Source organism: Leptinotarsa decemlineata, unplaced genomic scaffold, assembly GCF_025532065.1.
Source record: "Leptinotarsa decemlineata unplaced genomic scaffold, Ldec_3_MD MMD2_tig00026369_RagTag_RagTag, whole genome shotgun sequence".
In the NCBI taxonomy this organism is placed as follows: Eukaryota; Metazoa; Arthropoda; class Insecta; order Coleoptera; family Chrysomelidae; genus Leptinotarsa; species Leptinotarsa decemlineata.
The window spans coordinates 6,897,965-6,916,344 of NW_027412709.1; the positions used below are offsets into that span (position 1 = coordinate 6,897,965).

At 33.3% G+C, this 18,380-nt stretch overlaps 1 protein-coding gene across 3 annotated transcripts in view; it reads right to left on the reverse strand.

Annotated features, from left to right (window-relative positions):
• The window catches only part of Pvr (PDGF- and VEGF-receptor related), a 105,843-nt gene that overhangs the window by 49,389 nt on the left and 38,074 nt on the right, over positions 1-18,380 (reverse strand). For 2 of the 3 annotated variants that reach the window (XM_023174138.2, XM_074185300.1), the window contains exon 5: positions 5,160-5,301. In XM_023174138.2, coding sequence (XP_023029906.2) covers positions 5,160-5,301 — 142 coding nt within the window. The remainder of the gene's footprint in view (positions 1-5,159; positions 5,302-18,380) is intronic. The other variant, XM_074185301.1, reaches the window with a different exon arrangement.

Sequence of the window (18,380 nt, forward strand, 5' to 3'; positions counted from 1 at the left end):
ACTTTATTGGTGTAAATATTTTCTGACTGAATAGCACTAGAGTGCTGGTGGATACTCATAATAACATTATAATTATTCCAAGCACGTTGGTTTAGGGTTATTACCGTCGATTGTGGGACTCAGCAGTTACCAAATTACTTGTCTTTTCGAATTGTAGTGGAATTATTACGTAATTATTAGTGTTTATACTGATGCATTGCACTGAAAACATTACATTCGACGAATGCTAATGATTCATCCTCCGAATGACTCAGAAAATGGAAAAAATATTCACTCAACTTGTGAAAGTGATGTATTGTAACCATTGCTGAAAAATAATCCATAATTAAAGAAAATCTATGAAAGCGTAAAAAAATGTATTTCAAAATGGACCTCGTAACTTGACGTCCTGATCATAATAATTGTTTGTTTGTTTTTGTTATTTCAGAACGATTGCCATTTTGAGTTATGATTAATACTGATTTATGTGTAATTCGTAAATACAAATTGGACATTAGGTTAAATGTGGTAGACATTTTCGGAAAAAGAACAGAAAGGATAAGCGACGCTGTGATAACAGTTGTAGATATTTATTGAGAAAAACCATTTACAGATAACAAGAATATCGGAATCAATAGAATGAACGACGGGTTGAAAAAGTCAAGAAAGAGAAAATGTTGTTCGAGTGAAGATTAAGTCACCGATGATATTCACTCTTTGTGGAACTGTCATGGGCTTTCTTTTTCAATATGAACGGAAATCAAAAAATTTTAAAAAACTGTATAGTTTGCTGAAAGTATGAACAAAATTCGAGGAATACCATTGTGATGAGTGGTCACATGCAGTGAGGAGCCGGTATTTATATTGTACGCTAAGTTGAAGAGCCTTCCCATAAGGCTGGAGATTCGCGCAGCATGGAAGAAGAGCTTCATCTTTGAATAACTTTAGCATAGCTGGTTTATGGTGAGTAATCATGGCTCCCTGGCGAATTTTCAAAACTTTTCACCTCGAGTAGAACCGTAGAATTGACCTCCAGTTTTTTTCACCAGTTACGACAACACATAGGAAACTTACGCCCTAAAAGTGATACAAAGAACTCGCAACAACTGACTATGTGCTTGTCTGCTACGATGGGCACGAACAACACTTCACAATCCATATGAAGGCCCTTACACACTGATCAAGAGGGCCGAGAAGACATTCGTGGTCATATGGTCAACATCTATCGTTAGTATATTTTCGTAACTCAGGAAATTCCTATTCGTGAAAATTACCAAAATCTTTGATACCTAAATGCATTTCATGATAAAATGAAGTATTTCTTTTTTCGTGTCTTGTAAATCTGAATTTCTAACAGTGTAATTGTTATAGATATGTACTGACCCTACCAGGTGAACTCGATTGTTCAGATATCCTTGATGCCTATTCTGGCATATTTGCAACGATCTCCAAATTTCGAACCAGTTCGACTTGTATACACGACTTGTACACATCGTTCTCATGAAGTTACAATACAATAAATGGATGGAAAATACTGAGTTATGGACTCAGAAAATATAAGTATCATAGGTCCAGCACTTCTCATCCAAATGCCACTGTGGGGAAATGAAAATTGAAGATATCATAAGTTATGAACTTCGTGAATATTCTCTAGCACCATTTAAATCACAAAGTATATATGGAAAAGCCAGCAAATCTCATCAAATCAATCTATACTGAAATATACAAATCAATTGCGAATTGAAGAAGTTGACAAAAACCAAGATTTTGGCAGCTACAGTAAATCATCAATAATCAAGTACAGTAGAGATATCAATTTCGGCCCACACATTGAGTTTGCCAGTAAAAATAACAGTTCTTAGCAAATTAATGAAACGAGTGAGCGGTGATTCGGCTAGCAGGTGACTTAATTTGTACTGTTCACAGTGCAGATGGGATGCTGATGTTTAACTGTCCTTGATGCGATCTCAGAAAATACGTAAACCACCGTAATGGAAAAAGACAATGACTTCACCATGCCAATGAATGCATGATATAGAACCGAAGAGATTGGAGGAGATGATCGACTATTATTCCTTTGTATGATATACTCAAATCATGAAAATTGCGAGTTACTTTTGTTTCTACATGCTCATATATGGTATAAGCATTTCTCAAACTGAAACAGGATACCTGATACAGGAACCTGAGCTGCATGCTGAGCAAACATATTTGTACAAATTGCAATCCACAGTGAGATGTTGAAGAAGCTGTCCGAAAGCTGGCAATGCCTTCAAATCACAAGGATACATAAAGTCACTACGTCATCGAATGTTACACGAGAACACATAGAAGCAGCAAAATCATTTATTACACAAGAGCATATGATTCAGACTGAATCACGACACACAGCTGTTAGACTTACTTCTGAATTGAATTTCAGAAAGACAGACGAATGGGGTTAGTATGTAAAACAAAATGTTCGATACTCTGTGACTGACTACCAGTTCCAAATTACTCGCGTCAAATGATTCGGAATGAGAACTCATTTTGTTATTCGAATACATGTGTAGGTACAACTCGTTGAATATGATTTCACGACTATGAATTTGAATTCTGAGCTATGTAAAATTACTTGAAATGTGGTCTTCATAAGGACAATATTGCAGTGATATTTGTCAGATCAACTTGGGTATGAAATCCAAAAGAAACCTATTACCACACACTAGAATTGCAACACAATAATTGATACTTCACCAACTAAGTTGGCATAATCATTCGGTGAATGATGCTGAAATTCCAACTCTAACATCTATGCCTTTTTTGGAGTATATTTCAGAACTGTCTAATGATTCTCGCATGAAGTTGTGAACTCCGAACTCTTAGAAATGACACCTTTCCTACTTTTCGTATTTCTTATACTTACACTTCTCACACTATACTTTGCTCAAAAGTGACCAAAAGTCTAGTGTAACGTATTAGCTTAAAAAATGTTGAGCACTCTTCATTCATTTTGAAGCCATTGAGCAAAACGAATTGAGCGACACTAGATCTTTTTGGACTCTGAAGTCGAGTACACTCCGCGTGTCTTCGAAATTAATTTTGATGTACCTGTACAAACGCAGTGCTCACAATTTTCAAAAATCCCAGACTTTTCAATATCCGTCATTTTGTCTTTGTAAATGATCGTTAAAGCTGCTTTGAAAGTTGATAATCAGTTCTTTGAGAATATCTTTTATCTTGGTTTATAAGGATCAACAACGAAGTATGACCCAGTATTATAAAAAGTCAAGAATTTATGTGATAATCAAAATAGGAAGGAAAACACCACAAATAAAATAATGTGTCTTGACGCGTTTCGATAATCAAGTTAACATCATCAGGATATGACTAAGGTATCTGTCATATCCTACTCATGATGATATTATCAGGAGATGACTGAGGTCTTTGTCATATCCTCATGATGCTGACTCAGTTAGCGAAACATAGGTCGACAGACAGTATATTTGTCCTCTTATTGGAAAAGTGTTTTGATATAAGATTCACTTATAAACGTATAAATTTCAAGTTTACGTTTTCTAATCATCTTGTCAACTCCGTTTGAGAGAAGATATATGGTACTTTTCACTATTTCTCTGATGATACTTTTTCAATATCGTGGTTTTTTCTGCGTAAAATGAAGTGTTGTGCCATCATTTCTGTAATGAACAGTGATAAAAGTTATCAGTAATATAAATTGATAGATGTAGTTACTACGTGGTAGGAGATTATAATGGAGAAAATAGAATTGAAACTTTTTATGTTTTTCAACACTTTTATTTGTAACTAACGTTACTCCAGAACAAAACTGCAGTAGGTAACGTTAGTCACAAATAAAAGTGGTAAAAAACATAGTTTCAGTTATCTTTTCTTCACTGTTAGCAGGAATATATCTGGGGTTTTTTATAACCAATACTACTAAGAATATTACTTACTATTTCTTTTTAATTCCGTATGTGAACCTAATATTCGAAGATCTTTTGTTATAATTCGTCTATTCACTTCATGTTGGAAATTGCTTATACCTTGTCGTATCCAAGTCTATGGAAAGTAACCTATTTTTTCTCTTGCTTTCAATTCAAATCAACTCTTGATGATAACATCTACGAAAAAAGACAATGAAATTCATATTGTCTTGTCCTCGCAATGACTATAGAAGTTGTTCAATTCGTCAATTTTAACAGAGTTCTTCTGAAAAATTAAGGAGCTCTAACACTATTTGACAATATTTTCCACTTCTTAAATCATCTTCGGCGATGAGTTTCTCTGAGGCCATTCTTAACCAGGTTATCAATTAAACATCGTGGATTATGAAAGTCTTATGAAAGTCTTTGTATGTCTTTGGTGAGTGCTGTATTGCATTTTCAGCACTAACCACATTTTTCAAAATTACCTTATGAGAACTCAAATCAGATTTTTGGAGATTAAGATAGACAATGACAAACAATATTGATGATATCCATTTTGTTGACTCCAAAATTTCTGAATTCATTATTCAAACATACCACTTTCTCAATATATTTTGTACTTGAGGAATCACTGATAAATAACTGGAAATCAAAGTTCAATTCGATAGGTATGAATAGACGAAGTTGGAACTAGTTGCTCAATTCCCCTGATGACACCAACTTAGTTTGTGAAATTTGTATTGAAAAGAGTATTGCAGCTCTGATATGTGTGTGCACTATTTGTCTTCTTTCTATGCCTGAGTTTCTACATAGAACTCCAGCTTTCAGCGTGTCATTAACCGAATTATGTGCATCAGAAATTTTAATTTTTTCTAATCTGTGTGATTGATGATTTGTTCATTCTGTGAAAATTCATGATCACTCCAATGAAATTAATGAAAACACTTCTGTCTAATTTTCACTAGTTATTTTATTTGTACGACCGCTTTTGGGTTTATGAAACTTATACTTGATAATGGGGTAAAACCCGAAACCGGTCGTACAAATTAAATAACTAGTGGAAATAATTTTATTCGTTTTAACGATCTGTGACATTAAGAAATGAGTTTTCATGCCTCATGTTTTGAAAATTGCAACACATTTACTGATGCTCGAATTGAAGTGAATCTGTATTGGTGTTATATTGAGTAAAAATCAACAAATTATAATTCATTCCATAATAATTCTGACTGATATGTGTTTTCTCTTACTCACTACCTGGTTCCACAATCAATTGGAAGTACAAGTCGAACTCCTTTGAATGTCTTGAGAAATGGCAGGAATAGAAATCCTGCACACTTAAGTCCGATACGTAGAAAGAAAATCCAATTTTCCTATCGTAAGTAGCATTTTCAACCTGCAATGAAATGAAATATTTCAATTTAAATGGCAGTGCTGTTGAGTTGACTAATTTCTAATGAAGAAAAACCTAGTTTATAACACTCATTGAGAAAACACTGATTTGGTTTTGAGAATGACAAGGGTGGTCCCAGATGTACCCGGCCCAACAAAGAAAACACGAAAAAAGAGAATAAATGTATTTATTTCTCAACATAATCTCCTTGCAGCTCTTTACATTTTTTTAACGACGTTGAATAAATTCGATACCGTTTTCATAATAAGAACTGTCGAAAATATTTGATCAGTGAGTAATTTTTTCACGTTTGAGAACAGAAAATAATCCAAGGGAGCTGAATCCGGCGAATGGGGTGCATGAGATAGTTTTTAAACTTTAATTATTTAATTATGAGCGATTTATGAGCTGGATCATTTTCTTGGAATAACACATTTTTCTTAGCCTAATGCATCCGTTTTTGCTTGATTTCTCCACTCGTTGCAATAAGTTCGCATAATTCTCGCCGTTGATAGTATCACCTTTTTGAAGATAGTCAAAGGAAAAAGCTATATAATGGTCAATTTGCCTTGAGATTTCAAAATTCTTTATTTTTCTGAGAACATACAATTGATTTCATAGCGTAAATTCTGAAAAATATTCACTTATGGCACTTATACCAACAGAAGATTTGGAATAAAAATATCAAGATATCATGAACAGGTATACTTGAGAAATATCAACTATTGCAAATTATCTATTCATTACAGAAAATAAAATAGAATTGTTTGGCATGTTTTCAAATAGAAAGACTATTCGGTAGATACAGGGGCAGAATTGTACCCAAGTAGACTTATATGATGACGGTTTCATTAGGAACGCAATGAAGATGACGATGCAATTATGGTAATAGTTAGAAAGTTTCAGTCATCTCATGATAATGCCAATTTGGTTAAGGAAACTTGCATCTGTCGAGAAAAAAGTGTTTCCATTATATTCATTAAGAAAGTCATGAAAAATTATTCAATGTTCAAGTAAAAATGTGACTCTATATACATATGTTAGAAAACTATGATCCAAAAGCATATTTCTATTCAAAAAGTCACTTGTGAGAACTTAGGGGAAAAATTGAACTTCGATGACAGATAATAAGCATTTTTGTTCTAAACCATGTTGATATGTGCATGTTCATTCATATGCATGTTAATATTTTCATTCATCAAATTTTTCGATGTTTTCGAGTTCATTATCCGTGGTCTGACGTTTTTATACCTGACGTTCCGTCTGCTACTGCGGCAGACATTATCTGATGTGAAGCAGCAACGGTCGAAGTGATCTACCTTGCTGCGGAGCGCATAATGAAATTTGTCCTAAAGCGATTTTATTCATAATAGGACTAGATGTCGAACGACCAACTGCTCTTGTACCTGATTGGTCCGATCCTTCTTCAGTTACTGAGAGAATCTTTGTATTATGAAGTGTTCAAACTTATGCTTAAGCTTCAAGATAAGGCAAGGTGTTGGACGGCCGTCTGATCTTGTATCTGTTGGTTTGACCCTTCTTCGATCGCCTTGGATGATGTCTGCCACAGTAGTAGACGAAACGTCAGGTATACAAATCTGCATACCATCGCTAATAAACCCGGACACATGAGAAAATTTGTTAGACACCAGCCGTGAAATCCTTCACACCATTCTCATTGAGGGCAGTACTGATGTCTGAGGATTTTCATGCCGCCATCTCAAATTCAGTTATGTCCCATTTGTCCCTCTGACAAACGCCAGCTACAAGAGTAAGGGAGCTCCATCCTGATTCAAACGAAGATGATCGAACAGACAGACCATTTTCAATTATGTTCAACATTATGCAATTTATGGATATTTTTTTGATAGGCAAAAATGCAATTTATGTTTCACACGTAATGAAACCGCTTTCTATCAGTCGATATTGAGGAGCCAATAGCTGATATTATAATTCCGGAAAGACTGGTTCATTCAAGCGTGTTCACAAATGCGTAAGTATTTAATAATAATGATAATAATAATAATAATAATGAGCGCTTGTTCAGGGCACATGATTCTCGGACCCAATGATCACTTACCCCACGGTGTGGGGAGTGGTCATTGGTTGATAATGCTGGCGCGCCCTCCCGAATGTATCGGGGCTTCGGGGGATAGGGCTTGACCAGCGCACACTACGGTAAAAAAAAATTAATCGGCTTTACTGATAATACAAAAAAAAAACAATACAATAATACATTTGAAATTGAAAATAGGTTATAGGAGATACTGGTACTCCTTGACGAAGTCTAGCTCAAAGCTACTCTAACTCAACCAACAAGCACCACTCCATAATGCACGCGAACATACAAAAATAAGACAATTGACAGTGACGGTACCACGAAATGAGAAACGTAAATAAAAATAATAATTTGTGATTACATATAAAAGGAGTTGATGAAAAATTGCATTTAATTGATCTGTTGTTTATTAATTTGTCCAATGAGCAAAAGTTGGCATTACTGACTATCATAGATATGATTTTTATATCTTATTTGAATTTCATCATTTTGAATCTTTTCAATTGCTCGGGCAATGGATTAAAGAGTTTTACAGCACCAAAAAGAAATGATCTCTGAAACTCTGTATTTGGAGGCCTATAAAATACCCCTAAGGCCAGACTGCTACATCTAAGTTTCACTTGGATGTAGCAGTCTGGCCTACATAGTAGCAGTCAGGATGAAGATAAATTCAAGAGATTCTTCAACCACATAATCAAAAATTATTTTGTTGTATTTTAAATCATTTCTAAGATAAATTCCGACACCCCCACCTCACGTATGAACTTGTAACCATAAATTTTAATCAACCTGATCGGTCAGCCACGTTTCAGAGACCATTACAATGTCAAATTTGTTCTCATGTATAGGTGCCATGAGGTCATTAAAATCTGTGAAAATTGACCTGAGATTCAGATGAGCAATTTTCATAACGGAAACGTTAAATTTCAAATACGGAAAAAGCAGACTGTTTACTCATTAATTATATCATCAACCTAATATCATTAATTTAATCAACCTAATATTCTCCCAAAAATTTAATCCCAAGAATGCCGAGAGAACGATATTTAAATATATCATTCACTTCAATTTTCCGATTTAAAATAATTCATGGATAGTTCGTTCGTAGACATAAATTAGCAGATGCAATATTTCGGGTGTTACTTAGCATCTGAGAAGAAGTGTTCAGGGACACGATCAAACATATACGAATGAATGGTTTTCGATACAATATGTCCACTATTACTATCATTACTATTATTCAATAAATTATATTCATATGGAATAAGAGGATTTGCCCTTCACTGGATAGTCTTTCGCCAGAAACAGGAATAAATTTGTTTCGGTGAATCATAGATCTGAAAATAGTGATTATAAATGTACAAACACTCAAGTTTTCACCATTGAGATACCTCAAGGATCAGTGTTGGGACCGTTATCATTTATATTATACTTCAATGATGTTAGGGCCGCGGTTGCTGAGAATACATGCGTTATGTATGCAGATGACACATCCAGGGCCGTAGCGAAAAGAAAAACCAGGGGGGAGGGAATCCAAATTTTCCCAACCCCACCAGCAAAATTTCCCAACTTTCGAAGGAATGAAAGCCGAGGGATTAGTGTTACAACTATTATATATTAATTTTCTTACTTAGCTATCCAAAGATTGGCTGAATGCTTATGCCCGTTAGGGTGTGCACAAACAAAAATAAATTTTGGTGATTATATAATAATAATGGAAATTATTCTACTTTGGACTAAGGTTCTTGGTCTTCTACCATATTCACTATGTATAGGAATATTCAATACAAATGAAAGGAAACAACATTTAAATAATATTGTACTTATTGTTTTCCACTATTATTTTTTCTATCTTCACGGCCCGAAATTTACCAACTTTTCCAAGTCGAAAAAACAGCGAAAATTTGTCACTTCAAAATTTGTAGACTGTTCAGGACTGTTTTCTTACTTGGGAAAAATCAAACTTTTTTGAAGATTTCAACCAACTCAGAATTCTCTTTAAGTTATGCATGTTGGTTCTTTCCCTTTTCTCATTACCTCTCCTTTTCTTTTCTCTCATTTTTATTTTTTTAATTTTTATTCATTTTCTCACTATTATTTTTTTCTATCTTCATGGCCCAAAATTTCCCAACTTCTTCCCAAGTCGAAAAAGCAGGGGGGGGAAGCTCCCCCCACACCCCCATGGCGACGGCCCTGGACACATCCCTTCTAATTTCGGACAAAGACGACACAATTTTGAAAGAAAATTGTAATACGGTGTCAAATCATTTGGTTTCATGGTGTGCCGTTAACTCACAAAAATTGGTTCATTTTCAATGACTTCCTACTGAAAAACAATTTTTGATTCGGGACCTACCACTTGAAACTGGGGCAGGAATTTGTCTTCGATACTCCATTTTTCATGGTAATATTAGAGATTACCAATTGAGTAATCGGACCAGATATACATTTGAAGAGTATATATGTGATGGAAGTCTTATAATTCAACAGAAATATTCTTTATTACTGGCACTGATTTCATTAAGAGACGCCTACGTCAATAGCCCACTCAAGTGTCAACATAAATGTTGTCAAAATAAAAGAAACATGTATGTATTTTTGTGAATTGATCAAACCTCTACCTCTGTTTTTAACAAAAACTACTGAGACCTACCTTTGCCTAGCAGTCGTTGTTTTGTTGTTTGTAGAGGAGTCGGTTCTCGACTCTATTGTTAAATATCATCCATTACTGGTTCACGAAAGGTCTGACAGGGTTACAATTCTTTTCATATTTTCATTTCTATACTCCTCTTGTTGAGTAGATTAACTTGAATTCATAAAACCTGAAAAATTATGTTTGTTAGCATTCCAAGCATGAGGTGCCAATTGAATTTATTATGAACTAAACTATACTCATTTTCATAAGAAACGGCAGACCATGTATCTGTTATAATGCGAATAGTTATCGAGTATTGCTATTGTGCATGAGAATAATTTAATATTATTTACCTATATTGATATTTTCATTGAATTATATGAGTAAAATATCATCGTGTCAAATACACAATGTATATTATAAAGAATTGAGTCAAACGTCATTGGATACTCAGAATACTTCATGAAATACTAATAACTCTTATTTTGAAAAATCTAGAGAAATAATGATAAACGCGTATGAAGGAACAAATATATGTATAATGTATAATTGTTGAATATTTCGTGCAATGTCCAATCATTGAATTCCACCGATTATTCTTTCATCTAAACGTAGTTTCAGCAGGAATATCGAAATCGTTCGATGTTGAATAAAAAATTATTACATAGTTTTTCTCGGAAACAGCAGCATTTCCACATCTATCACCGATATTGAAGTAGAGACAAATAAGGGTGAAATGAAGGAATGTTTCGGTTTTTAAGAAGAAACTGAAGCGGTTAATTTTAGACCCACGGGGTGATATATCATTCCTAATTAATTTCTGATATCTGATAAAAAACAATAATCGCTTCAATCTAAGACACATGGGTAGAATTCATATGAATCACATTGAAATCCTAAGTTGATAACATGAATTGTCTATATTTCTCACACCAGATGAAAAAACCCATAGCCTACTGTCAACCACTCCCTGAATAAATAATATTTATTTGCCGTATCTATGGAAAATTCCACGATTATGACAAGGTAATCATGTGTACTTCTCTATTTGTATATGTACAGTGCGAAATATTAAAATCGTTTCTTACAAATGTACCCTTATTATTAGCGCTAAAAAAACATTATTTTTCAGGTTTCATGATCAATGGATAGAAAAAGGAGAACTGATTCTATTGAGTATATCATTGTAATGGAAATGTGACCATGTAAAATTTTAAAAATTGTTTTTTTCCATTCTGTAATGAATATAATTGTTCCTGAAACCCTGACACTTCACCAGTTCCACTATATTTTGTATCCCAAACGAGTTCGGTTCGCGAAAGGAAAATTTTGACCCGCTTGGTCGTTTTATTACCTAGAGTGGCGTGCGTTTGGGAATTTAATCAAAAATACTTGTTAAAACTAACTATGTTCATTTATTTATATACGAACAATATCCTTGTAATAGAATTATTCCAAGTATTCACATAATAGTGTACAGGTATCTTTACTTAAAAAGATTTTAAATATAACAGAAGAGATGGTGTGATATATCTGATAAATCCGATGAATCTTCGTCCAATATTATGGTTATCGACTCAACAATTTCATCAACTGAATTAGATATAGTTTCCACGTCCAGTTCTTCCATATTAGGTTGTTTCAAAAGTTTTGTCCGTTTTAATATTAAGGGTTTCTGTAGCTCCATATCTCAATTGACATACTGTACATAATTGACTTTACATGGAGATCTCGTAAACGATAAGAGATAGAGTGCCGGTTAAATTATATCAAAGTTGCGTATTTTAGATACCTATTCAATGATGTAAAAAAATCGAATATAGCTCTTTTGTTTCTGGAGATGTACAGGAAAAAACAAAAAATCCCAAATAATTTTTTTGCCTATATCTTCTTTATTCGCAGATATATTTGAAATCTGTCCACATTTTGCTGTTGGCACTTGATGTGGGCTCTCAGAATATATCTATGTATCTTTTATACATGGCGTCATCTGACTTGGTTCAACCCGATCTCTGAATTATTATTTATTTTGTATTTTTTGTTGTAGTTTTTGGATCGTAGACGTTCACTTCATAGTGAGAAATTGAATTAAATTTTATATTCCAGGATTTTTCGGTAATATTCGATTATAATTGGATGAATTATTCCCTTTTAGATTACGGCCCTGGAAATTGGTTGACTGAGTTGAATAAAAACACAATAGCAACTTTCACGTCTCCCTATGTACCGTAGAGTTTTTTGAGAGTTTTTTTTTCATTTTTAGGTACCTATTCATATTTTTTCCATTGCTCTGAGCGTTTTTTACAATGAACGAATAAGAAAACCTTTTATGATTATCTGAAACATATCTACGACAAAAAAAAATATTATATGTGTTCTGATGAGCAAAAAAAATGGTAGCCATAATAACATCCGAATCGAACACTATAATTATAGTGAAAATTCAAATGAAGTAAGTAATTTATATTCACAAAAAAATTAATTGTGCAATAAATGTTCGAATTGGAGTCCTTCCTTTTCGAGACAAATAATGGGACAATAAGATGTTCTGTAAGATCACCAGAATTTACTATTTTGGACTATTTTCTATGGGGGACATTGAAAAATAGGATTTACGCTGGCAGAGAGATAGAAAATGTGGAAGACTCGAGATTGAGGGTTTTGAATGATTTCGCAACAATGCAGCAAATAAGTGTATTAAGGGCAATAAATAATATGAATAACCGAGTTTAAAAATGTTTCGAAATGGAAGGGCTCCAATTCGAACATTTATTGCGCCAATAATTTTTTTGGGTACCTATATAAATTACTTCATTTCAATTTTCATTACAATTGTAGTGTTCGTTTCGGATGTTATTATTGCTATCATTTTTTTTTCTGCTTATTCAAACACATATAATATATTTTTGATGTAGATATGTTTCAAATAATCATAAAAGGTTTTCTTATTCGAAGTTCGTTGTAGAAAACGCTCAGAACAATGGAAAAAATATGAATAGGTACCTAAAAATGAAAAAAAAATCTCGAAAAACTCTACGATACGTAGAAAGACATGAAAGTTGCTATCATGTTTTTATTTAACTCAGTCAACCAATTTCCAGGGCCGTAATTCAAAAGGGAATAATTCACACAATTATAATCGAATATTACCGAAACATCTCGAAATATATAATTGAATTTGATTTCTCAGTATGAAGTGAACGTCTACGATCTAAAAACTACAACAAAAATACAGGTCCGTATATATATATATATATATATATATATATATATATATATATATATATATATATATATATATATCGGCAATTTTTTCTTCTAAGAATTCATATTGAATCAAATCCCTGACAAAACATCCTGGAAAATAAACCAGATACTTGACAATGATAGTGTTAATGAACGCACTAATCGACGTTGGTTTGTGAAATTCCGTTCCAGAGACTATACTAGCTCCGATGATGAGCCTCGAATTGGTTAACCTATAGTAATACAGGACAAGGATTTGAGGACCCCTGACCCATCAGGGTCAGACCCGAAGTTCTTTTGGAGAGATCAAGAAGTGGGTGTCACACGATTTGAACGATCGCCAAAAATTATCACGTTTCAAACTCTGTTCTTCTTTGCTTATGCGCAACAAAAAATATATTTTTTTTGTTGAACTTCTTTACGCACGTTTGACTTGGTGAGTAAGCTGGTAAATGTCTGACGAGAGCGTTAGTGCTAGTGAAAATAGGAAGAGAAATAGAGTTACATTTCTTATGTTACTGTAGGGGCAAGAGAGAGAGAGAGAGAGAGTGAGACGTGCAAGCACATATTTACGGTCGAGTAGGCTCTGAAGAATTAGGAGAAAACTATCATACGTTGACACTAATTTCAATGTTAATTTCGCGTCCGAATATAGACAACTCTTGGTAAACTTTGTACAAGATAAATCACAACTACAAATAAATAATAACCGAAATGAGCCTACCAAAAGAGATACAACCCCATAAGACCGGTAGTTTCGTAAATAAATAGTCCGGTAAGAGAACTAGGAATACGTCTTAACAAGTTGTACAAAAATATTACCAATTTCGTCCCACTTCACAGCATTAAAAATTCACTGACTTCAGTAGAAACCATAAGGAACCAAACCACGCCATATAATTCAATTTTAGTTTCATCCGATGCAAAGAGTATGTTCTCGAACATACCGTACCACGAGTGTAAGCCCCTCATTTTAGACATATTAGATCAAGCAAAATAGACCATATCACGTCTTTTGAGGTTTCAACAGCTTTCGATGTGTGCCTGAATTAGAGTTACCTACAATTCAACAAGAAATTCTATAAACAGGATTCAGGTTTACCAATGGACCCCTTAGTCCACTTTTAGCAGACATATTTATGAACAACTTGGAAACCAAGATAGTAAACTCCGACCTGGGTAAAAAACATATTCATTTTTACTACAGATATGTAGATGATATTCTTGCCTGTTTCAGAGGTACTACACGACAGCTGAACTAATTTATGACATTCATGAACAATCTCAATAGCAACATTCAGTTCACACTCGAAACAGAGATAGAGAAACAAATAAATTTCTTAGACCTGGCCATTACACAATCAGAATAAATTCGAGTTCAATGTATTCAGAAAACCTAGCTATACAGTCATCACCATCCCAAGCGATTCTTTCCATCCAGACAGTCATAAATTAGCAGCCTACAATTCAATGCTGCACAGAGCATTCTCACTGCCTTTGTCTGCAGACAATCTAGCTAGGGAAATTGATACAATTACACAGATAGGTCATAATAACGATTTCAACGCAGATACTATCCAGAAGTTAGTCAGGAAACAAAGCCGGAAATTCACTTGCAGATTAATATATCCTCAGGTCAAACAACCAGAAATCAAGAAATGGGTAACGCTAACATATTTTGGAAAAAGAACAGAAATTATCGCAGGTTTGTTCAGAAAAAACAATGTGGAAGTAACATTCAGACCACATGCCAGGTTATATCATTTTGTTTTCAATGCCAAAGATGAGGTCGACAAGTTGGAAAAATCTGGAGTTCATAATTTTAAGTGCCCGGAGTGTAATAGTGTTTATGTGGGACAATTCGGACGAAATTTCCAAAAACGGTATGCTGAACATGAAAGGTCCTTCAGACTGGGAAAAAAATTATTCGACGTTTTCAAACCATTCCTTGGCATGCAACCACAAGTTTCCGAATCTATTCGATACGGAGATTCTGCACTATGCAAGGAAGGGTTGCAAACTCAATTATTTAGAATCCTTGGAAATTCACAAGCATAAACATTGCGAATACCATCTTTTCGAACACTTCGATAACTTTCTTACCAGTAGAACTTTCGCCAATCAGGACTAGATGAAAATGGCCTTCGTCGACTCCATCGAATCATTGGAACTCAATTTGTGAGTTGATGGAATTATTCGACATGTATTTCGTTTGCAAAAGTGTACTGATTCTCATGACGACTATTTCGATCGAATTAAATAAGTATTTACTGAGATATTACAATAATTTGGCCATGACTTTTAAATTTTTCAGGAAATGAAGAAACAGACATATGTTATTCCAATGGGAAATTGATGCTTTTTAACTTCAATATACTTCAGAAGAATTTCATACATTACTAGTTGAGAACTTAGCCTGTAGAATTATCATTCTGTAGATATTCTGGCGCAGATAATTTTCAATCGTTTATTTGAATAGTGATAATTGATGATATTAATGAATATCGAAGGGTGACAGAAATAAAATAAACAATTCAATTTGAAATGAAATGATGATGATACGAATTACAAACTAGCGTTTGTAATTCGTATCATCCTTAGAATTTCTTCCCCCTAGGATCCAGGTTTATATGAAAATCTAACAAACAATCTGCATATTCCATTATTTGATTCATATTATATTGAATCAATTATGAAACAATCCTCTGATGGATTGAAATACGTGTGCCCATGTTTTCATAGGCGCCATAATGCATAATTTGGTTATATTTCTTGCAGTGACAGGTATAAGACCCAATTCCAGGTGAGAAGAAAAATTATAAAATCCTATAATTACCTGTAACTGGGAAATTGGTGAATTGGAAAATACCAAAATCTTTCAACATACTCCACCTCCTGCAGTATTCACCTATGCTATGATAGGATATGTAAGCCTCATCTAATGGATGGGACCTTTGCTTAAGATAGGTATATGGACAGTTTACTGATCGAAAATAAACCCTTTAATTCCCCTACAGGACTAAAGGACCCTTTTGCGTACTCAGGCAAAAAAAACATTGTTGCCCTCAGATCACCACCGGAAAAAAAATTTAAATATACAATAATTGTTTGAATAATTGAATTGAATAAATTGATGTCGAATTTTCAGTTGTTAATAGTGCTGGTATAGTGATAAATAAATAGCATCGATTGAACTGAACTTTATTATTCGACATACAAATAGCGACTCTCTTCCTTCCTTCTCAAGGGACCAGGCCTGTCATTACATTTTAGACACTGTTGCCGGTTTTAACAAAAACATGTGAAAACAAATATACACAATTTTAAACATACTCCCCCCTTTGAAGGGTACATTCAAAAAAAAAATATTCATAATAAAATTACCGTAACAGATAACAATACATTATATATCTATCTCATTTTGAATTGGTAATGGACATAAATGTCTAACAGCACGCACAATTGTTTTATTAGACACTTTGAGTTCTGCCACACGGGAAAGATGGAGATCCGGCTCGAAGGACCAAGATTTGTTTGAATAATTGAATTGAATAAACTGATGTCGAATTTTCAGTTGTTAATAGTGCTGGTATAGTGATAAATAAATAGCGTCGATTGAACTGAACTTTATTATTCGACATACAAATAGCGACTCTCTTCCTTCCTTCTCAAGGGACCAGGCCTGTCATTACATTTTAGACACTGTTGCCGGTTTTAACAAAAACATGTGAAAACAAATATACACAATTTTAAACAATAATATATAGATAAATCACTATCCTTGATGAACATAAATTACAATTTCATGTAATATACAAAGGAGAATGAAACCCTTAAAATGTGAAAACTATAAAAAACGAAAACTAGTATAGTTATCTGTTGAAATATGATGTGGTGGTGATGTGGATTTGCATTCATAGGAGTGAAATTATATACTTTATATTTAAATTTATATATAAGTGTGAAAATTATAATATAACACTGAATCAATTGAGATTTTGAAAATATCAATTGGCAAAAATCAAATCATTTTTCATATGGCAAATCTCCCACCCACTGAGGGTGCAGCAGAACAACATTGTTACAAGGCATATTATCAGTTTCAAACTTGGCTGGGTAACGACAGCAACAGATTGGGACTGGAAGTAACATCAACGGAAATATTGCTCAAAACTATTTGCTTCAGCTGTAAAACTGAATGTAACAGTTTGAAATGTGCCTGCCGAGAACATGGTTTATAATGCACAAATTTATGCTCAAATTGCCATGACTCTGAATTCACATGTACATTTATATAATTCGATATTTTTCACGACAAAAATGTGATTAGAATCTAATAAGCCAGGTTTTTTACAAAAAAAATTGTAGCAGTCACATTTTTTAGATGAAATTCCTTTCAAATCCTACTTTCAATATTTCAAACAACTAGTTTGGCATGTTTTCTGCGATCCTAATAATGTTTCATGGATTTATCTTCTTTCTTTATCGATGCAACATGAAATCTTACGTTACACAGGTAATTGAAGTGGTAATTTCAATAAATAGCTCGAAATTGAACATAATGGATAAAAAAAAATGGATTCCATTTTTTTTTTGGTTTTTTGCATTTTCTGAGAACATTTATCATACTACCGTATATATATATATATATATATATATATATATATATATATATATATATATATATATATATATATATATATATATATATATATATATATATATACTTATATATATATATATATATATACTTATATATATATATATATATATATATATATATATATATATATACTTATATATAATTTTACATTATCATAAAGTAGAGATTTCAATGAAAAATTTACAGTATGTTTCGTCGTGAAGAAAAATTTTTGTTATTAAAATTTTTCACATTAATTTTGAGGTTATGTGGAAAAAGTGCAATACAAAAGTTGTTGACTCTTCCATTACCTACAACTTTGTTATTCAAATTATTTCCATAGGACTTGTATTTTTGCCGGAAATCGAGATAAACCGATTTTTACCGTTCAAAAATCACCTCCCTCCACTTCCTGACCTCAAATTGATTTTGATTCATTTTTTTTTCTTCCATTATCCATATATTATCTTTCTTTCACAATAGGTTTCATTCTAATATAA